Here is a 23,150-nt window from a genome sequence, read left to right as displayed (position 1 = left end):
AATAATGTCAAATATTTCTGAACTAGCATTCATTAAATCTACTGATTTGGTGTCAGTACAGTTTAAACAGAACAGCCCACAACTCTGAGAGTCTACTAATACAAATTGGTCCTCAAATGATATTGTTATTAAGATCTTAGGACAAGAGGCTCCTCCTACTGGGCACATCACCTATGAAAGTGACTCTGTGTGAACATCAACTTTTCTTGTTTCCCTTTTCTAAGGAATTCATTTATCCAGAAATGTCACTGTGTCCAATTTCTAAAAAACATGTATTGCCAACCAGTTACCACCATCAAACCCCACATTCCATCCAGTGAGAAAAATGTGAGGAGCGAGAGAGAGCACCTCACGGAAGAACCGCCAAAAGGGGTTACTGGCTGATGATTTACCAGTTTACCCACTTATCATCATCGGTAACTCTCTCTCACTCATGAAATGAAGAAGAAAGGAAAGAAACAGAACGTGTAGTCAACACATCAATTCACTCCACAGGAACAAAAATTATAATTCCCATTTGTGCACAAGTCTACATACACACCCCTCGTGAGAAAACAAAAAGTGATTCTCAACAATAAAATTGAGAAGCTCACTTAGCCACTATGACCTTTATTCTGGGCTGTGAGCCTAGTGGGAGAGGTGTGGCGCCGCGGCCAGGGCGACTGACGCTGGAATCTGGGGATCAGGGTTCGATCCCCAGCTCCGGCGGCAGGTTAGCCCAGCACCATGTGACTCTGGGCAATAGCTCGCTTAATCTTCCCGACGGGCCCCAGCGCCTAGAGACCCTTACGGGTGATTGTGCGCTTTACAAATGTGGATTATTATTATTCTATTATCAAACTAAAATTGGTTTATGTTTTAACCAACCTACTATTCAATTGCCAACATGTTTCGTTGCTGTTAAATGGCGCAACTTCATCAGGGCTTGTAGGGGTGTATCCTTTCATTCATTTCATGGTGTCTTTCAATACGACACCTGTAGTGGTAAACAATGGTAGACAGACAAACTTAAAAACAAAACGACAGAAGCTGTACAGGGCAACAATGATCATGATGTGTTGCATGTAGTTACACACCAGTCACTTGAAACACAATTACCTCGAGGTGGCAATGTGCCAACATACGAGCACACCTCATGTCCGGGTCACCATGTCAATCGATCACGTTTCCCTGCAAACACCCACTGCACTGTTAGGGTTCTATACACGTATGCCAGGGAAGAGAGACACACAAGATTGCACATTTCAATGCGTTTAAATTCCAGTTACACAGTAACCGAACAATAGCAGGTATTCACTTAGTATGAGTGATAATGGATACAGTTATCTTATCACTGCAAGACAAATTGGCCCGGCAATAAAATCTCTAGATGAATGTCTTTTTCTCATGGTGTGCGATTGTGCAATTTAAAAGGATGTATGCATGACACCCATATCAATCTCCCACCATCAGATCTCTATCAGATGATCTATGCGTGAACTCAAAATAAACACGATGTGCCAAAAAACGGGGACAACCCTCGAGTCCCACCCCCCCCCCCCCCCCCCGAGTCAGACAGTCGAATTTCCAGACTGCCACGGTGCACAGCGCAAATAATGAGAGCCCGCCCTTCCTGGTACTAGACCTCCTTACCGCTGCCGCGTCCCACTGGCGTTAAAGGAGCACCGACTGCGGGTGTAGCGTTTTCTGGATCATTTAACCAGCCAGGCACGTCACATCCGCCCATCGCGCACATCCGTGTGTAGCTGTAGGCTGCAGGCGGCGCAGCGCGGCAATATGGCGGCCATCTTGGAGTGTCTAGCTAGTGTCTAGAGTGAGAGAGAGTTACCGATGATGATAAGTGGGTAAACTGGTAAATCGTCAGCCAGTAACCCCTTTTGGCGGTTCTTCCGTGAGGTGCTCTCTCTCGCTCCTCACATTTTTCTCACTGGATGGAATGTGGGGTTTGATGGTGGTAACTGGTTGGCAATACATGTTTTTTAGAAATTGGACACAGTGACATTTCTGGATAAATGAATTCCTTAGAAAAGGGAAACAAGAAAAGTTGATGTTCCCACAGAGTCACTTTCATAGGTGATGTGCCCAGTAGGAGGAGCCTCTTGTTGTATAAATAGGCTTTGAGTGGGGGGCAGTCTCCTCCTTTTTCTCCCCCTGTGCTCCTTGTGAAGTGAGATTAAGATCTTAGGATCAAGTTTGTATTTTATGGAATGCAGCATTAAGGTTGAGATTTAGACTAGTGTACGATATCCCCCGATTCTGAAGGTATTAGCCTTTAAGGCGGATAAAGGTAGTAAACCAGTTGAAAGTAAGAAGCTAAATCCAGTACTTAGAGGAGCAGCGGGCCCATGGACTAATCAATCTTGTAGTTCTGGTCTGTGGATTACCAATTCCCAAACAGGGGGTCGGCTCTGTGAGTGGCTACCTAAAAATAATGTGTAAATGGAGGACTGGTCTTGACTTCCAGTAACTTTGGCAATGGTGCCCCGAAGAGATAGTAATTGAATGTTCGTAGCTACAAATGCTAACGCAAAACAAATAAGTATATGCTCCTGGACTGATCCCCTTTACTGTCTGATCCCAATATTATTCTTAAATTCATTTACATTTCTATTATTTCAAGAAATATGGTGCGAACAAATTACTCCTTTGCATGGATTTAACCCGTTCCATGTGTCGGACAGCCCCCGGCCGTCCGACGTCACAGTGGGCATGTGCGGAGGACTGCCGGGGGCCGTCCGAACCCCACCCACTCATCAATTCTCCAGCACCACGGCGGAATTCACGCCACGGTCAAGGTGTTAATGAATACAATATCCCGACAGTGAGAATTAATAAGTCAGGCCGTCCAAAATGGGGACTGACGTGCTACTTCAGTAACCCGTTGCCCCCTGCCATCTTCAAAGAAATCAAGAATGCACTCATCCCCACCTGGTCAAGGATAGTAAACGCTTCTTTTCCACAAGGCACATTCCTAAATTGCCTAAAAGAAGCTCAGGTATCACCTATTCTAAAAAAAACTACCACTGACAAATCGGATCTCAATAATTTCCGTCCCATTTGCAACATTCCCACCCTAGCGAAACTTCTAGAAAAATGTGTTCAATCTCAACTTTGTGCTCACATAGAGAATTATCAACTCCTAAACCAGCATCAAACTGGTTTTAGGAAGGGGCACCGAATCGGCTCTCACTCACATTATGGATGACATTTTAAAACGGCTTGACAAAAAAAAAAAAAAAATCTTGCCTACTGATTCTCCTTGACCTGTCCTCTGCATTCGACATGGTTAATCAGGACAACCTCCTATCTATCCTGCAAAAATAGAATGGGTTTTGCTGATCAGGTGCTACAATGTTTCTCGTCTTTCCTACGTCACAGATCACAAAGAGTCAAGGCAAACCAATCTCTCTCCCAGCCCTCTCCTGTACTCATGGGGGTCTCCCAAGGGTCTACCATATCTCCTATCCTCTTCAACCTTTTCCTGGAACCTCTCGCGAATTCATTAAACTCCATGAACATTCTCTTCCACATGCATACGGATGACATGCAACTCTATTTGAAACTCTCATCCCTGGAAAACATCTTCTCCCTCAACAATACCCTAACGTCTACTCAAAATTGGTTAAGGGAGAACCATCTCCTACTTAACACTTCCAAAACGGAATTCCTGCTCATCTTCCCTCCGTACCACATCCCCAAGCTAGACCCATGGCTGAGTCACCGCACTGCTTTCAATTGCACTCCTCTCATCATAGACTCAGCCATATCTCTCAGAGTCACCATGGACAAGCACCTAAATATGAAAAATCATATCAGCAGTGTATGTAAGGGAGCAAACCATTTGTTGAGGTCACTCAGAAATATCAAACCTTCCCTTCCCGTAAATGATTTCAAGCAGGTGGTCCAAGCACTTGTCTTACCAAGGCTAGACGACGGCAGTGCTACCCTCTGTGGCCTTCCCAAATACACCCTGGCTCCACTAAGGTCATCACTGAATGTGGCGGCTAGACTGGTCACAGGCACCAAACGATACAAACATATATCGACAGTGCTAAAATCTCTCAATTGGCAGCCCTATGAAGCACAAATTCAGTTAAAGATTGCAGTTCTGGTGTAGAAAACCCTTCACTTCAATACTCCCAGGTACCTTGCGCAAAAACTTGAACTATCCTGTGGTTTAAGAGCCTCAAGAAGCGCCACTACCTTCCTCTTGAAACCACTCATCCTTAACAAAACAAAACAAAAAAACAAAAACTTGTCACCGAGCTTTCTCCGGGACTGCAACAAAGATATGGAATTCTCTTCCACCTGAAGTACACAGAATCTCTTCAAAGAAGGCTTTCAAATTGGAAGCTAAACGATTCCTTATGAACAAATTCTTACCAAAAGATGGATAGGCTCACTTGCTCGTTGACATTGTTCCCACTATCATGGTACTTTCATTTGTAACAGATCTTCTTTAATGCACAATGTGACCCCCCCCCCCTTGTTGCCCGTGTACACCTGATTACTGCATTACCCTCCTGAGCGCAATTGTCCCGCATTCTGCGACCATTCCAGTCTTTTTTTTTTCTTTCTCTCTACCGGATTTTGACATTGCATTTATGTTCTTCCTCCCATCATATTGTAAAGCGCTCTGATATCCTTCGGGATCTTGTTCGCGCTATATAAAAAACTTTATAAATAAATGAAATAATAATCCAGCACCCAGATGCTGCCTTAGTAGTTTAAGGTGACTTTAATATGCAACTAATTAGGTTCTCCAGTGAAAACTGTTTAAGACTGATGGACTTGCAAAAGAATATATCGACATTATGACTGAGGCCGGGGTCAGCCAGTAAAAGAAAAATCTAGATTCAATCCCACGTTTAAAAAATCTAAACAAGAATCAATTATTGATTATACATTTATATCAGACAACTTAAGACCAAATATGTCCGATTATACTGTAATTGCCCGTCCTGAAAGTTATCATAACCTCCAGGTTGTGAAATGTAACTTTTTTGTGAAGTTTCATTCAAAACCTAATGAACTTCCTAATATGGCACACTCTGCGTATAATCTAAAGAGGTTGGTATGGCATTTAGCTAAAGAGGAGGAAATTACACAAACACCTAAGGCCAGAGGTCTTCAAACTTTTCCAGGTTGAGCCCCCCCAGCTGAATTCCCCCAGATGTTGGGCCCCCACCACCAAACAGAAACCTCGGGAGTCCGGCACAGCACATGATCGCCTGCCACGCGCACACCACGGTCCATATCCGGCAAACAATGCTCAACACAACAAGAGTGCCTAGCAAACTGCAGGCCTGTGAGTGGGTGTGGTGAAACGACAGAGTCATACCACACAGCTCAAAACACAATCCTCCAAGACAAAATGTGTGCACATTCTCCCCACTAGGATGCCCTGCCTTACACAGGACACAGATCAACAACACCACCACCAACATGAATGTGATGGGTGTGCCGGTGCCCAGCCACACCTAGACTCTCAATCTGTGGGTGGATCCCTGCCACTGCCATCCTCAGGCTGTGCTCCACATCCAGTTCTGAACGGTACCTAGTCTTCAACACCGCAAGTGCTGAGAACCCAATCTCACAAACTCCCCAACAAATAAACAAATACATTGTAAGATGTAAAGCACCATGCACAAGTGAACCAAAGGGAGGACGGCAATGATGAACCCACTATAGGGAGCACACCATGGGTGCTTCACCAAGCGGAACCCAAAACATGGAACCCGACCTTGCCCATGGGGGCCCGCATTCAAGTAGCAGCTGGACGTCACACAAAATGTCACACGCATGATGCATAGATCCCACACATGAGCACACATAGAATACAGAACAGTAACACATAGGCAAGGGAGCAGCCAAACAATTCAAATACCTCCCACTCTGAACCACAGCTCCCATGGCACCAAGAAAGCAAAGAAAGTCATCACAACCCTCCCCATCCATCATGTACACCTTGTCATCCACCAACTCCCCCACCATTCATTCCGTCCCTCCATCTGTGCCCCATCCACATCCAAACCCCTTAAACCACTTGCAAACCCATCCACCATCCATCCCTCCATCCCTCATCCATCATCTCACCCATCCATCCCTCCATCCATCATCTCACCCATCCATCCATCCACCCCCTCACCCATCCATCCATCATCCATCCATCCATCCCATCCCTTCACCAATCCATCCACTCTTCCACCCATTCGTCCACCCATCCATCCAACCATTCACCCCTTCACCCAAGCTATCCTCCCACTCATCCATCCACTCTTCCACCCATCCATCCACTCCTCCACCCATCCATCCATCCACTCATCCACCCAACCACCCACCCTCAACCCCATCCAGCCATCCCACCACCCACTCATCCATCCACCCAGTCACTCCTCCGTCCACCCACTCAACCCCCCACTCATCCATCCATCCATCCCTCCCGCTCTCCACCCTCCCCCCCACTCATGCATGCACTCTCTGACCCATCCATCTCCATGCTCCTCTCCTCACCCATCCACACACCTGCCCATCCACTCTGCCAATCATTCATCCATCCATCCATGTCCTCACTCATCCATCCATCCATCCTCCCCCTCTCTCTCTATTCCCCCCTCACCCAGCCACCCATCCCTCAATCCACCCTTCACCCATCCATCCATCCATCCCCTCACTCATCCATCCACCCCTCACTCATCCATCCACCATGTCACCCATACATCCACCATGTCACCCACACATCCACCATTCCACCCATACATCCACCACTCCACCCATACATCTATTCACCCACTTGGCAACAAAACGGACGTCTGGTGGCCGGCTCCACCCGACATCCCTCACACATTTGCTGATTCAAATTCGAATCTGCAGACCAACATCCCTGAACACCAACACTTCGGTGCCCACACAAAGATCCTCAAGAGTTGAGGACCGCAGACCAGAGCCCACGTCCTGATTCATGGCCCAAACCCGGATTGCAACCTCTTCCTCCATTCCCAAAATAACTGAAGGACTCCCGCCCCCCCCCTTACTCCCACCCCCTTGAAAGGCTAGTGCCCTGGGCCAGAGCCCACCCTGCCCGTGCCTCAAAACCTCTCCGGAAACCTTCTCTCCCTTCTGAGAAGAGCTCTTTGTAATAAGAGCCAAAGACTTGAATGGCTCTGGTGCAACTGCTTCTGTGGGTAGGTTGGTGGTACTGCTGCAACTGTGTCAGTGGGTAGGATGGTCGGTATTTCTATATATGGAGGACTGTGTCCTGGATTGCTACCTTAATAATGGTAAATCTTGCCATTTTGTGGGAAACCCTGGCATGATAATGCCCACCTGTGCCCACCTCTAGCCCTGCACAATTGTGGCAATGCTCTGTCATGAAATACTGAACCAGGGATATGCAAGACAGAATCTATCGACTTGGGGCTACTTGAGAAGGAGCTCATGCTTTCATTGCCCAAATCTATTGTAATGTTCAGACCCACAGAGAGGAGAGTTGTCCAGTGCGTATTATGTGATAGGTGCATGGGAGAGGGCCGGAAAATAGGTGGCAGACATAGTGAGTGTGTGATGTATGGAAGAGTTAAGAGGGAAGTGTACGTGGTCATGTTTCATTTATGACACCCTCATTAAAGCCCTGGCTATTTAGCCAACAACATATTGAATGCTGAGATTTTTATACCTATATTTCTAATAAGCAAAGTACAATACAATTATTATAATGCACAGAGATATAAGCTAAGAAGCCAGGATCGATAGAAGGTGTCACACTTGACAACAATGCGGAGTGAAGTGAAAGGGTGTTGTGCAAATGTAAGGAAAATAAAGGGACTGCGAGAGAGGTGTAGGGAAGAGGTGAGTCTTCATTGTGAGAGAAAATTAGCTTAGAAAAGGAACGGTGCACCTACGTAAAGGTTGCAGGTAGAAATAGTATTGGAAAATAGTTAAGATTCCTTGTTAAGCTTGCTGTGCCCAATAGTCAGGAGGCCCCACTAAATTTTATGCCCAGGTCCCATAAAAGCGTGAGACATTCCTGCCAAGAATTTTTTTAGATGGGTGAGAAACAATTTAAAAATAAGTCCTGAAACCTGAATAACATTCTTATATTAAAACATGAGGCAAACTGATTTTGTTAATTTCGTGCTACTTTAATAAAACCAACTGATTTCTCCCCACATTTAACCGCATCATTTGTATTTGAACAGTGGAGAACGTTTGTTTTCTGTGTTTTGTGTTATGTCAATGGAGCAAAAATTGCGTCATACCAGTTTGCTCCGTTTTGTGCTGGAGGATAAAGGTTTAGGGGCAGATTTACAAGCCCCTTGCCCCACTTTTGCGTCACTTTTCCCATGTTAAAATGACGCAAAAGTGGCGCAAGGGCCTTGTAAATAAGCCCCTTAGTTTGGAGCACATACGTTTTTGTCCATTACGTAAAACAAAGGTGGCAAATAATAGAGCAAACAGATTCATCCTGTATTCATACCACCACAATGATTTGCCCTGTATTTACTGAAGTGCAAAATATCTGTCATAAGGCCTATAATGGCTACAGTGTGTTAGAATACATTTAAGACACCAATCATACTCTTATGCAGAAAGGAAGCAGAATCGTCTGCCCACGTATTCGAACATATTTTTTTTAATGCAGACTGCAAGTGCCTCAAAACCTCTCCGGAAACCTTCTCTCCCAGGAGGGGGCCAATTCACGGAGTCGACAGCTTCAGCTGCAGTGGGAGGCAAGGGGTCTCCTCTGCTAAAACTGAAAGCGTGTCAGTTTGTTTGCTTTCGTTTTTAGCAGAGGAGACCCCCCGCCTCGCACCGCAGCCGTAGCCATCAACTCCATGAACCAACCCCCTCCTGGGAGAATCACCCAGACAAAGGAACGGGCACAAAGGGAAGATCGGAGACGAGCGCGCGCCACCCCCCTGGGATGGTGCCGCGCCCCCCCCAGGGGGGCGCGCCCCACAGATTGAAGAACCCTGCCTAAGGCACTAATCAAGGAATGTGAACAGGGGGTACAGGGTGATATGTATATGATCAGTAATGGAACTTTATTACAACGTCACTCGTGGGGAAATTTGTGGCCCGAAGGCAAGCAAAATTAATAACCATTTCAACGCCCAGTAAATATGGTTTCCCCCTAAGCTTTTTAAACTGAAGAAATCACTTAACAGAGCTGTTCGAGTGGCATATACTCAGATTTTATCAGACCTATTCTGTGTATAAATAAAACTTGAAGGAACTTAAAATACTTATAAACAAGAGGTCTGGAAAGCTAAACTCAAATATCAAATCGGGCTTTGGAATAGTCTATTATCCGACTCAAAGGAATATAATGCAAAACATTTTTGGGTAGTTATTATCAAGCTTGAAAGGGAAGGCTGTAGGGATTTTTGTGCAGGGCTCGACGAATCATAAAAAATGCTCTAGACCTGCAGGTCTAGTAAACTACAAAATCTCCTCGACCAAACTTAAATGAACTTGACCTAAAACTCTGAAAACTGAGAAAATGTGACAAGTTAACAAGATTTAAAAGCATTTTTATTGTTCATTTACTTTGTGAGCAATAAAGATGCCTTTAAATCTTCCTATCTTGTCACATTTCCTCTGCTTTCAGAGGCAGAGGTCAAGTGTCAAGTTTGTATTCCTACTCGCCAGAAAGGGCGAGTAGGACCTAAAAATAGCTCGTCCTTAATCAATCTCACTCGCAAATGCAAGCGGTCGAGTGAATTTGTCGAGCCCTGTTGTGTAAATATATCAGAAGCCAGTTGGGTAACTTTTATAGCTAATCTGTACCGCTCATTGGTCCAGATGGTAAATCAACCAGATATGTGGACTGGATACAAGGAAAATAGCACATTAACAACTAATTTAGGGAGGTGCGAGTGTCAGGATTTGACTACCACAGCCCAAAGCAATGAATCTAGTCTTGATCCAAACGTTGATTTAGAAGTCTTGAGTTGTAATCAAGTATTGACCCTGCTAAGTGAGCTTCGTGCATAGGTGCCCCTGGACCTAATAGGCTACCTAATGCCCTGTTCCGAGCCAATGTTGATATGTGGGCTGGTATTTTAATTTATTCAGGAAAGTGTTGATACTGGAGATTGTGCCAGAATCATGGAATGGTAGCGTACTGCAGCCCATTTATAAAAGCGTTCCGGTTGCAAATCCCGCCAATTATCGGTTAATCTCGTTAACTGATGTTGATGCAAAGGTGTTTGCTTCCACTCTGTTGATAGAATTGGAAAATTGGGCAACGCAGTAAAGCATTATTCCATTAAACATACTGGTTTCGGAAAGGTCAATCCACCACTACTAACCTGTTGGCATTAACCTTACTTGCGGAGCGGGTGGTCTTAAACAAACAAAATTTATATATTGCTTTTATTGATCTAAAGGCAGCCTTCGACTGTGCCACGAAAGCTGTTATGGAAAAAATTGTTAGATCGGGGCATTTCAAGGAAATTGTTGAAGGCTATTATTCTTTTGTATTCAGATACACAAGGAAAAAAAGAAAGAAAGGTGCAAAGGGTACTAAGGGAGGCCTCATTAAAAAAAGTCCTTGCTCCACTGGTAATCCATTACATCCTATAACGAGACCCGCCGCCCTTATTGGAGTTACACCCAGGGACACTTCTATGGATACCATTTTGACCCATATTGACACTATTTGAGACATTGAAAATGAAATTAATTAATTGTATGAAATATGGGGTGGATGGAATCATGAAGAAATCGTCATATCTTAAGAACAAATTGGTGGGTGGGGTACGTTTGAATATTATAAAAGAGAATAAATATGAAAATGGTAGAAACGGTCAGCGTGAAGTATCTTCTAGGAATAGTAACCCAAATGGCAACACAAATCTGGGTAGTGGGTGTGTAGCAAGAGTAGCATGTCCGAGTATGTCTGGTCCTGACCCCCGGAAACATATGGATCACCCCCAGGAAGGTAGTAGTAATCCAACACAGCAGGGCAACATAGAACATCAAAGGAGAGAGGATATCAACATGAAGGTCAATCTGTCTAACTCCAGTGGTTTGATGATTCAAGTTGGGATTCACTTGCTCCCGGAATCTACTCCTTTACTTGCGGTTCTTACTGGTGTACCGCAACTTAAGGTAAAAACAAAGGAAACTACAGAAGATCTAATTCGTACAGTAAAATCTTGGTGCTCTAGATATTCCGAGGGCGGATTTATGGCGTCTTCCCATATTATAATGGCAAGACGTGTTGACTGGGTTGGTCACTGCCCTAAAAATACTGAGGGAGATTGTGTGGTGGTTAATTTTGATAAAGTTAACGTAGCATGTTGGCTCTTTGAAGATAAACAGATGGGTCACACTGTGGGAATTAAAGCTCTCCTATTGGGGGCGTTCCATCCACCTAAATTACCCGAGAGGTTTTGCAATAGACAAAGACTGGATAATAGATCCTCCCTTACAGAAGCCCAACGTTCAGCTGGTGGAATTTCCACAATCCCTTTAACCACATGGGGTCTCAGTGGAGCTGGTCCGACTACTAGTGGGCTGGAAACTACGAATAAATATGACGCACTTTCACACTTGGATGGTAATAACTGACTAATCACCGTCTCACCTACCCGGGTGGAGGGGATAGACATACTGAGGAAGCATACATCTAATATCCCTCAATTTTTGCCTCAAGGGGACACAGTAAAAATACTTAGTTGGAATATTGCAGGGCTAAGAAATAAAAGGGAGGACGTCAATTGGTTTCTTTTTCTGAAAGACTATGACATTATTGGGCTTCAGGAATCATGGGAAGAAGATAGCTCACTATGGATTGATGGTTTTACATCTTATTTTGAACCAGCTAGACCGTCTACCATGGGAAGGTCGAAAGGGGGTTTGATCACTCGGATTGCCTTAAAGGTTTCGGGAAGTCATCGACAGCAAGACACAGGATTAGAAAATTGTTTAGTTGTTGAGATTGTTCCTGTAAACTCTAGTAGAATTTTTATTGTGAATTTTTATAATTCATTTGACAGAATTACAGTCACAGAACATATGTTCAACCTAAAGACCTACTTGGAGGATTATAGGGATAATTATTCAGCACCTTATGCGGTTATTTTTTTAGAGGATTTTAATATACATTTATGTTATAAGGAATATGGTGTCTCTGACTGTTTAGGGCCCGATAGGTTTGCCGAGCCACACTTTGAACACACTTCACAAGGCGAATACTTGGAGCAAGTCATAGAAGATCTGGGTCTTTCATATCCATCTAGCTTAAGTGATACAGATGATATTCCAACATTAAAAGGGAGGGGAAACTATACAACTATCGACTATATCTTTATAAATACCGCCCTGGAATCATTTGTTAAGGATTATACAGCCTTGTGGTCTCACTTTAGCGACCACAACCCCATTCATTTGATTTTTTTTTGGGGGGGGGGGGGGGGGTGGGGGAAGGGTAATTGGCCTTCATTTCGATGTTACCAAATGGGCTTCCACAGCAGTAATTAAGCACAGATCAGGGCCGTAGTTTGAAATGGATTATGGTTATCCCAGCAGATTTTTGTAATGAGCTAGTTTAAAAAGTTGGCCCAGAAATGGAGTTGTGCAGTGATGGTGAAGCAGGAGATGAGTGTCCTAAGTGCATACGATTAAATAGCAGGCAAGGGTCTAAAAATCTTTCGTACCCCCTTAAAGAATATATGTTAAATGGGAAAGGTGGTTTGATCATGGTTGCTCAGCTGCACACCAAAAATTAATGGGTGCAATAAAAAAATAGTCCACAAGATAACATCTTTATTGCTGAATGTAGGAAAGATTATAAATTAGCTACTAATATTCGTAAAACTGAGATTAGAAATGATGCTGGAGTGGTGTGGCTCACTGGTTAGAGGCGGCAGACCTGTAAGCAGAGAACGGCCCGGGACCAGGGTTCAAGTCCCGACGCGGCAGGGCAGGGTTCAAGTCCCGACGCGGCAGGGTCAACGGACTCGATAATTCTCGCCTCAGTGCCTACTCTAACCAGGGAACACACTCGGCAACTCTGGGCATTAAGCTTGCCTCATTTCTACAACGGCCCCCCACAGACGCCGGGGATGCCTGGTTTCACCCTGGAGATACCCAGAAAGGGACCATCTCACAGGGAAAACCAGGACGGGTTCCCCAGCGGTCAGGACACTCGGGTAGAGTAACAGTGCGCTTTACAAGAATCCCACATTTACATGCTTTTATGGAATTAACGTCAATTGATGTGTTACAAAACAGTGCTAAATTCTGGAGTGTAGTGAATAGACCTTTCTTCTCCGACAGTAAAGGCCGTTTATTGGAGTGTAATATTTCCTAAGAGGATTGGTCTAACCACTTTAAAGCTAAATAGGGGGACCAGGGAGACAGTGAACCCAGGGACTCGATCTACGTGAGTAAGAAATATTACTTAACTTTTTACAGATAGCGAACTAGCAAAGGCTATAGCCCTAATGTCCAAAAATAAAGCCCCCGGCACGGATGGGATTCCGGCCGACCTTTTCATAACGAATATACCCCTCTGGTCTAAATTGTTAGCTAATGTTTTTAATAAAGCCTGTAAAGTTGGTTTGCCATAATCCTGGTCGCTATCAGTAATAATAATAATTTTTATAAAGGGTTTAAGAAATGACCCGCGCTGCTTTAGGCCAATTTCTTTGATTGATTCGGCTGTGAATGTTTTAGGTAGAGTGGTTTTGGTCAAGCTTACAGACTGGCTAAATGACGCGAACATCCTCTCTAATCTTCATTATGGCTTTAGTAAGGGGAGAGTTACAACAGAGCAGTGCCTGCACTTGCTCCCGTTGACCGTAAAATATACAATTGCGAAGAAGGGCACACTTCATCTAGCATTTATGGACCTTTCTTCGGCTTTCGACTGAGTGAATAGTTCCAAGTTATGGCATTTACTATTGAAACTAGGACTAGATGAAAATTTACATTTTTTGGCGGATTTGCATCAAGATCTGGGTGCCATAGTACGATTCGATCAAAAAGGCAACTTATTACGTAGCATCCGTATAATCAAAGGAGTGAGACAGGGCTGTATTTTAGCCCCACTCTTTATTTACCCTATATATTAACAACCTTGAAACAGTCCTATCGGGTGCTACATGGACATTCCCCGCATAGGAGAGAGATTAAACCCGGCTCTCCTATATGATGATGCTGCTGCTCTAGTAGCTGCAACGGCGAATGGCCTACAGCATCTTTTAACTACTTTTGCCTCATTCATGAAGTCCTTGGACTTGGATGTAAACTTCTCTAAGTCCCATATTATGATCATGGGGGCCAAGCCAAAGAAATATAAGAGCCATTATTGTGAGGGCAACAATCTTACGCGGGTAACGTCATTCTCATATTTGGGAGTGTTGTTTCATGAAAGGGGTTCTTGGATCCCACAAATGCAGGCCAAAAGAAATATAAAGGCAAGATCAACTCTTGCGGTTTTATATTTTGCCCATAGATTGAGTTCTAAGCCCATACAAGCGATGTTAAATATCTACAGGGCTAAATGTCTAGCTATTGCGAGCTATGGTTCTGAGCTTTGGGGCTACAGGAATGCCGGGAATGTCCAAATAGTGGAAAACAAATTTTTAAGACATTTGCTACCCGTACCATCATCGACATCCACCTATATTATTCATCCGGAAATGGGCATAGGTTTCTTAACGGATACTATAGGAATGGCACCGCTGCTCAAATAGATAAGTATCTGGACAAATCCGGGGTTGGAAATTAACTACATTAGTATTCATGATGGTTTGACTCTTGACCTGGCCAGTAGTATCCCATGGTTAAATCATGTCAAAAGGACTGCAACCTATTTAGGGAGACCTGAGCTCTTTACCTCCCCAGAGAACCTGCAAAAAGCTGATAAACTGTGGGCCAAAAATATGTATGTTCAGATATCCCAAAGTGACAGAGAGCGGATGGAGTTAAGTAAACCGCTTGTTCGGGCTCATCAGTTGATATGTACCTCCTTAATGATTGAGCCAAACTTAACCATAGTGTCTAACCAGCATCATTGTTTTCGATTGGTTCGTTTTAGATTAAATCAATTACACTTGCTTTTTGTCTAACCGAAGGGATGGAAAAAGCTGGAGGACCTTAATGTATACACCTGTGCCAATTTTTCAATTCAGGGATCCATGCATTTTGTGAATATTTTCTGCACATTCGTAATCGGTTTATAATACCGATTTTAAAAGGTAAAGGTTTTACTCAGGCAAGACCGGCTTTTATTTATTTGAAAATGTTAAATTATGTTTGGGAAATTTTTAATATAGCTAGCTTTTTTACTGCAGCTGTCAGGATAAAGAGGAAAGGAAGATTTGCTAATAACATGCATCACTTGTCAGAAATTCCATGAAATTGTCTTCCTTTTAATGTGTATTTTGATGAATTAACTATGTCTTTGATAGGTTGTGATGATTATGATTATTTAATATTGTTGTAAACTATTTTATAATGTATTTTGTAGTATGCTTTTATGGTTTTAATTAACCGAAGAAAGTGAATTTGACAGATTGACTGTATACTGATACTTGGGTTCAAGTCAAGATGAGTGATGGCAATTCCTTATCAAGGAAAATCAAAACATATAATGGCCTAAAGCAGGGCTGTGTTCTTGCTCCCTGTCTTTTTAATTTATTTTTATCAGATGTTTCTCAGCATTTGGATGCTATTAATGGGCATGTTCCTAGGATGTAGAGGGGGGGTACAAATCAGTTAACTCCAATATGCGGATGATACTATCCTCGTAAGTCAGAGAGTGGGGGGAGGAGTTGGCCTAACGGCTAGGGCGCTCGACCTCGGACCTGGGGATCTGGGTTCGAGTCTCGGTAACGACGCCAAAACCTCCTGTGATTCTGGGCAAATCACTTAATCTCCTCGTGCCTAAAAAATGAAAGTAACTGAAAATGTAACGTAACTGGAAAATATGTAAAGCGCTCCGATACCTGATTCGGTTCGGGTCTAGTTCGCGCTATATAAAACTCTGCAAAAAAAAAAAAAAGTCATACTCCTTTTGGCCTACAAAGACTTTTTTCCGCCTTTCATAACTATACACAACATAATGGCCTTGAACTGAATGTAAAAAAAAAAGTGATGAAAATTGGTACGGTTAAACAGAACTTTAATTCATGGAAGGCCAGAGCAGGTACAACTGAAGTTGTCAAGACGTATAATACTTAGGGGTGGTGTTCGATAATAGAGTATCCGTTAAATTTAATTTTTAGGATCAAAGGCCAAGACTGTGACCTGGAGTCATGATTTTAAATGTTTAAAAAAAATCCCCCCCCAAAAAAAATTTTGAATTGTCAATCATATGACTTTATTCTTAAAGTAATTAAAGCTAATATAACCAACCCTCATATATGGTTCACCTATTACTAGAGAGAAAGATGCGAATGTCCTGGATCTACTGGTAGTCAAGGTCTTCAAAGCAACTTTTGGGATTGCCAGTTCAGGGTGTCAAGCGGGAATAAGATTAGAGTTTGGGCTCCAGAGACAATGCCTGGTATCAAAAGGAGCTTTTCTAAAATGTATGGTCACTTTGTCCTCATCAGTCCCTGTATCCTTAGGGAACATTTGCTGGCAAGGAATAGATACGTCTCCCTATACTGCTAAATGGAGATCTTATATTTTAACCTCTCTAAGAGATATTGGTCTGCAAATTGCACTGCAAGATCTGAAAATGCCCAATCATCTTACAAAAAAAAAAAAAAATTATCAAAGCTGAATCGCTTAAACTGGAAAAAAATTCATTAGTAGAGAAAAATTATGCATGGTACGTGATTAATTCATACCAATCCCTGCGTATTCAGCCGTATATGACTGGTTTTTTTCAGCAAAGTTTAAAAATATGTTTTTAAGGTTACGTACGGGAATAAATCCAACAAAGGAGGGCATGCAACCATTGATCAAGCAGTGACCAGATTCTAATTGTAGACTATGTGGATGGCCACAGGAAATACTAGTACATATAGTGTGTGTGTGCCCCAAGCTCATTAACTTCCGAGGTACAGTTCTGAAATCACATATTTTGATGAGCGGGGTTAGATCAGCTCGTCAAGCTTTAATTATGTCACTATCTGCTGAATCGATTCTGTTATTATGTCAATTGGTAAAAAGTGTTATGGCAGTTGTAAAATGTCTGATATAATAAGGTTGAGCTCCACTATTTTAATGGATTTGGAACCTAATAGTTCTACTTTGTTTATATCATAATGATTATGTTGCTAGGGTGATAGCTAAAAATGTAGTAATAGAAGAGCCACTGATACAGCAACTTTTGATGCAATTTACTATTGTCTTAGTATGATGGTCGTTGCAATTACTGAACGTTAGCACTTTAAAAATGCAACACGTTTAGGAAATGAACAATAGAAGTTTCACCGTTACAGTAACCTTTGATGCACTTTATCATTGTTTTAATATGATGGTTGTTGCAATTACTGCACGGTAGCACTTTGAAATGCAACATGTGTATTATTCCGCTGTAGAAACTAATTACTTTTTTTGTGTATTTTAGATTTGTCGTTATATACAGGGAAATAGTATGTTGCGCATGCTGTCACTTTAAAATGTAACATGTGCAATAATATGTTGTAATTATTGATGTACGGTGGTTTGATTATATTAGTAAATGTTTAAATAGTATATATGGTAAAGTTTTTTATGTGATGGGAAGATGCTTTGATTGCAACGATTTTTTATCAATCTGCACAGTTTTTAATATTATGAGATGTGACGATGCTTTGATTTTTATTAATCAAGCAATAACGATTATTAACCATAACCAATTTCTTTTGTAATCTCACATTCTGTTAGACCCTTATGTTCTTTTGCGACCAACAGCTATATTAAATTCACTATCTGCATATCATATGTGATCTCCTCCCTCAAGTACTTTTTTCAGTTACAACCTCATCAACATGCCCTGCCATTATACACACACACACTAATCACCTATACACACACGTTTTCTTTTCCTTGGGCTGTCAATATTTTGACAGCTGCGCACCTCTGCAACACGTTCACATAAAATGGTAGTCACATTTGCCCAACCTGCAGAGGAGTCAAGGGCTGGATGAAGGTGGTGTAGTATGACGATACTAATGAACCACTAACAGGCACCGTGAGAGACTCGCACTGCCTTCTACCGCAACTTCTGAACTCTCAATCGAAGCACCTCCATGAATATCCATTCACTCTCAACTCACGCGCTGTGCAAGTGTCTTAAGTTGAAGGAGAAAAACTACAGGAACACCTGCAAAAAGCAAAAACGTTTAGGAAATGCAGGATGAAATAGAACGTGTGACGGGTTAATATGGGATAAATGGCTTACATCCTTGGGAGTTTTTACAGGCCCTCGAGAAATCGGTCAATGTTTATGCCTGTAAAATTAAGGATATGAAAAGACGCGTTTGAAAGTCAGTTTTAACTACTGCCGGGCCTGCGATCTGGTCACAACGGTTCCGTTTATAAGCCCTGCTACTACCCCACCTCCGGAGACTTCGCACTGACAGGTCTGCAAGAGTACGCATGAACACAAGTTCACGTGATTATTTTACACGTGACGTTATACACCGACACGTACAGCCGTGTAAATAAAAAACTTGGACATGGAAAAAGGAGTAAACTTGGAAGTATTTACTATCCTGCTCACCTCTCAGCTCAGGGGCCTGGCCTATCTCCTCCGATGGCTCTGTGTGTTGGGTGGCAGACGTGCCCCTGTCAGGAACCTCGCTCGCCTGCAGCCGGCGTGACAAACACGCACCTATAGCTCCCGAAGATTCCTCAGTACTCCTGATGACCAGATCTGCTCGGGACCTCTTGGCCACGGGCTCCCCGCTACCCCTGAGGCCCTTCTCGGGGCTGCTCTGCTGGTTGGGGCCGCGCTGCTCATCCGCCATTTGCAGTCACCAGTCCCCACAACTAAATAGCGAACCAGGGTGAGATTTAAACATGGTCACGTGATGCTCCCTCCGCCACTAAGAAACGCCCCACAGGCGGCACCATGACGTAGCCAGCAACAAAGTCATCACGTGACTCGTGCTAGCTGGGCTTGTGTTTACAGGAGGCTCGTGGTGAGACTCCGCACCTTTGCGGGGGGCGGGGACAAGCACTGCCAAAGGCAATAGGGGCGTTGTCAACGTTTTTTTATAGATTTTGCACAGCCTGTGTGCAGTGGCTTAAAGTAAATGAAAACAAAGCGCTATGACCCGCCATAGCGTTTTTTTTGTTTACTTTAAGCCATGTTACACAGCAGCGCTGTATTAAACAAGCATTTGTAATGCAATAGGTCTCGCATTAAGTTTGAGCTATTAGCATTGCTAATAATAATGCAACACCAATAGCTCAAACATTCAGCAATGCGAGTCCTATTGCGGACCTGCCAAGTATCACGCAATGTAGAAAATAATTGGGGGGCGCTACCAACCAGAATATAAGATCCTTAAGTATTGCCCGGCGGTGTCGCCTCTTGAACCCACAAAGAAGTTAAACTATTGAAGAGGCAGGCGCTGGAGACTGGAAGGCAGGAAACAAGGTTTTTTTATTCTCTCCGGAGGAGAACACAACGAAACGGACAGAAGGTATCGTTCTGAGGTGCTCTAACTGCATCCCTGAGGCCTGGCCTCTTATACACATGTTTATCTGTTTATTGCATGTAACACATTCTCGTCGATACTTTGATGTACGGAAAGACATCCTCAGAATCCCCCCCTTTCCCAGCCCGTTCCCACGCAAGGTTACAGTGGAAGTCCCCGCCCCGGTCACAACAGGTGATGATCATCGCGCAGCTGGATATTCCGCCGATTCACGGAGTGTGTGGGGTTTGATCGGGTCTCGTAGGGCGGGGGCTTTGATCAACCCGGGGATCCCTTGCTGGGGGGGAACTTTCTATTGTACGGGGAGGGGCAAGGAACAGAATCGGCAGAGCTGGGTGTCGGCCTGGGAACGAGGAAGACGAACGGGCACACGGGGAAAAGGGGGTTTGCATCAAAGGGCCGGGGATCATAAATGGGAAGAAGGGAGGTGTCGCGCTGGGAACGAGGAAGAGGGCCTGGGGCAGAGCAGCGCTGAAGAGGGGTTTTATGATTCGCGGCAGGTGCAGGCAGGGGGGTTGTCAGTATGCGGGGGGATGCCGGTGAAGCTAGGAGTGGGAGAGAGGCGCGCTGGCTCTCGGCGGGAGCAGGGAAGCCATGGTGTTCAAAATGGCGGCTGTTTTACGCGCACAAAAAGGTTAAGGAGAGCAAGAGGGCGCCGATAATGTTGACGGTCTTAGTCCAACTTTCAACAGTCCCCCCTTTTCAACATATCTAGCCACCTTGCTTTACTCAATGTCAATTTTCATCAAATTCCTAACTTCGGTATCATACAATGCTCTCATATGTTCGCTTCCAATGTCCACAGTTTTGGGAAAAATACAACTCGCACATAAAGAACACATAGGTGGCAAACATTGAATTCCTAAGCATAGGCCACATATTATAACTACGGGAATCAGGATAATGGTGAGCAGTCTCCAGCCCCAGCTTTTGACGGTGTCCCAGAACCAACCACCAAGCGACCATTCTTCTTGCTCTTGGTGAACTTCCGAAGAGAGTCTGTGAAGATGTTCGATGGCTTTGTACACTGAGGGTGAGTTGTCCGGTATGTATGTACAACAGCTGGACCCAATAATGCGGCATGCTCCTCCACGGTCCGCCAGAACCACATCTAGAACGAGGCGGTTCTGGAGAGCCACCAAACGGACCGCTTGGAGTTCGGCAGTGTTGTTGGCAAAGATGCCCGCTGTGATGTTCATGGTTGTCTCGACTGCCTGAGTCAAATGTCGGATGGCACGGCTGTTTGCCATCGGGCCCCAGAGGGGGACGAGTCCTTTCATAGCATCGAGGAACTGCGCCCCTGTTGAGTCGGCTTGCTCAACGTCTTTGGCTCGTTTTTGCCTGTGGTGATTCGCTGGGGCCACATAAGTGGGAGGAAGGACGAAGGAGATGTAGCAAGTGCCCCCCCAGCCTTTGGGGAGCCAGGTGTAGGCCTTCGTGCCGCAGATGAAATACATGTTTGGGGATGACACAAAGGAAGGTGGATCCGTGGAATCCAGAGTCCTGGTAAAGCGGCAAGCGCTGCGACCCACCAGCTGTGTCCCAAGTCCTTCTACACACATGTGGCCTGTGACGTTGATGACCGTCAGGGCCACAGTCAGAGTGGCAGCCGTTCGTTTCCGCAGATAGGAGAAGGTGGGTCTGGTTGGATTGTTGAACACCTGCATTTCGATTCGTTCTTTAGCCGGGATGTCCATTTGGTTCGAGTCGCTGGGGGCCAGCGGGCAGAAGTGTGTCTTTGTCTTGTTTCGCCCGGCCCCATGAGAAGAATGTGCTGCAGTTCTGCTGGAGGTGGCATTGCCCGTATAGCTCTCTTGCAGGAGGATCAGCCAGGCAAGGTAGGAGCCGTGGACAGAGAAGGGTGAAGGGATGAATGGTATTGAATGTCCAGTGGCATGGGGTAGCAACCCACAGATCCAGCAGTTGGTGGTATTGGTGGCAAGATTGTGCTGGTGAAGTAGCTGCACGAAAGAGTTGTTCCAAAACTCCTTTCGCCTCTCTCTTAGTTGAGGAGAGAGCGAAATTAGATAATGTTCCTTCATGGTGGTAGGCTGAGCAGTGGTTAGGAATGTTTCGTGAGCAGGTGCGTGTTCTTCCATAATCCAGAGCGTAGTCATGAGGAGAAAACAGAGGAGGATTACGATGAAGAGTGCAATTGTCTTTGAGCTATGGAGTCTGTCTATTCTCGGATTTCTGTAGTGAGTATTTCCTGCTGTCTCCGTCGGCTTCTTATTTGGCGCTTCCATCATCTTCTTATCTGGCGCTTCCATCATCTTCGTCTTCAAGGTGCTCGGTAGTGGGCAGGACCACAGACTTAGTTTTAGCTTCTCTCCGGGTAACCCTTGGTAGTTTGGGTCACCGTTCTGAGATCCTTTAACCTAGTCCGTGGCCTACTTAGCCGAAGCTCCCTCCTTTCGACGCAGGAAATACCCTTCTCGAGATGGCACAGTGGGGTCAGGATGTTTTGAAAGTTCAAGTGTCTCAGTATCAGGGTAGCAGTTCAACGATGGTCGGTCCTGGTTCAGGAGCTCTTCTTGGGTGTTGACGGTGTCTGTCGTGGCCAGGGCTGGAGAGACCTTTTTGCAGTGATGAGCGTGCAGCCAGTGTTTCTTCCCCTCCACTCGAAGTGCGGTCCGAGTGGTGATCAGCACTTGCCAGGGGCCCGTCCACCGGGGTTCCAAACTCTTTGATCGCTGAAAATTTCGGATCAGCACGAAGTCCCCCGGCTGGATGGCGTGACCCGGACCCCTGGAAGCATCGGGGATGGCCTGCTGCACCTGCTGATGAAGGACAGACAAAGTTTCAGTCAATTTGTACAGATAATCAGACATTAGGACTTCCGGAACGTCATGAATGGAAGTTGGTTTCGGGGCAGACCAGACGCTCATGGGTCGACCGAAGACAACTTCATAAGGGGTTAAGTGATGTCGGGTGGGGGTAGAGCGCATCGATAGCAATGCCAATGGGAGGGCGTCTGGCCATTTCAGGCCCGTCGTAGCCACTATTTTGGCCAGTTTAAGCTTTAGTGTGGCATTGTGCCGTTCGACAAGCCCAGCAGATTGAGGGTGGAAGACTGCGTGGAATTTCTGTTGAATACCCAGCCCATTTAGGATGAGCTGGATAACTTTGGCTACAAAGTGGGGGCCATTATCACTCCATAAAACACGACAGAGGCCATAACGGGGGAAAAACTCCTTTAACAGAACCTTTGCAGTGGCCATAGCGGTGTTGTCACGGGTTGGATATGCTTCCACCCACTTGCTAAATGCGCACACCACGACGAGTACATATTTCAGGCCTTGGCATCTGTCTAGCTGGATGTAGTCCATCTGCAGGACTTCAAATGGGTGGTTTGGGACCCCGAATCCCCCCCGGGGTACTACAGTTCCTTTCCCGGGGTTGTGTTGCAGGCATATTAAGCATTGTTGGACCAGGCGTTTGGCGGAATCTGGGATCTTGTCATTGTGCCAAACCCTGGAGACAAGTTCGATCATGGGGGCTGATCCTATGTGGGCAGGGGAGTGTGCCATGGTT

General features: G+C 44.7%; 1 protein-coding gene across 1 annotated transcript in view; it reads right to left on the bottom strand.

Annotated features, from left to right (window-relative positions):
* The window catches only part of SIRT1 (sirtuin 1), a 500,675-nt gene extending 481,702 nt beyond the window's left edge, over positions 1-18,973 (bottom strand). The window contains exon 1 of the mRNA XM_078643204.1: positions 18,674-18,973. Coding sequence (XP_078499330.1) covers positions 18,674-18,920 — 247 coding nt within the window. The 5' untranslated portion in view covers positions 18,921-18,973. The remainder of the gene's footprint in view (positions 1-18,673) is intronic.
* Positions 18,974-23,150: the final 4,177 nt, after the last annotated feature.

Source organism: Lissotriton helveticus, chromosome 5_1, assembly GCF_964261635.1.
Source record: "Lissotriton helveticus chromosome 5_1, aLisHel1.1, whole genome shotgun sequence".
NCBI classification, from domain to species: domain Eukaryota; kingdom Metazoa; phylum Chordata; class Amphibia; order Caudata; family Salamandridae; genus Lissotriton; species Lissotriton helveticus.
The sequence above is the reverse complement of the archived record's forward strand: the minus strand, read 5'-3'. Positions and strand labels throughout refer to the sequence as shown.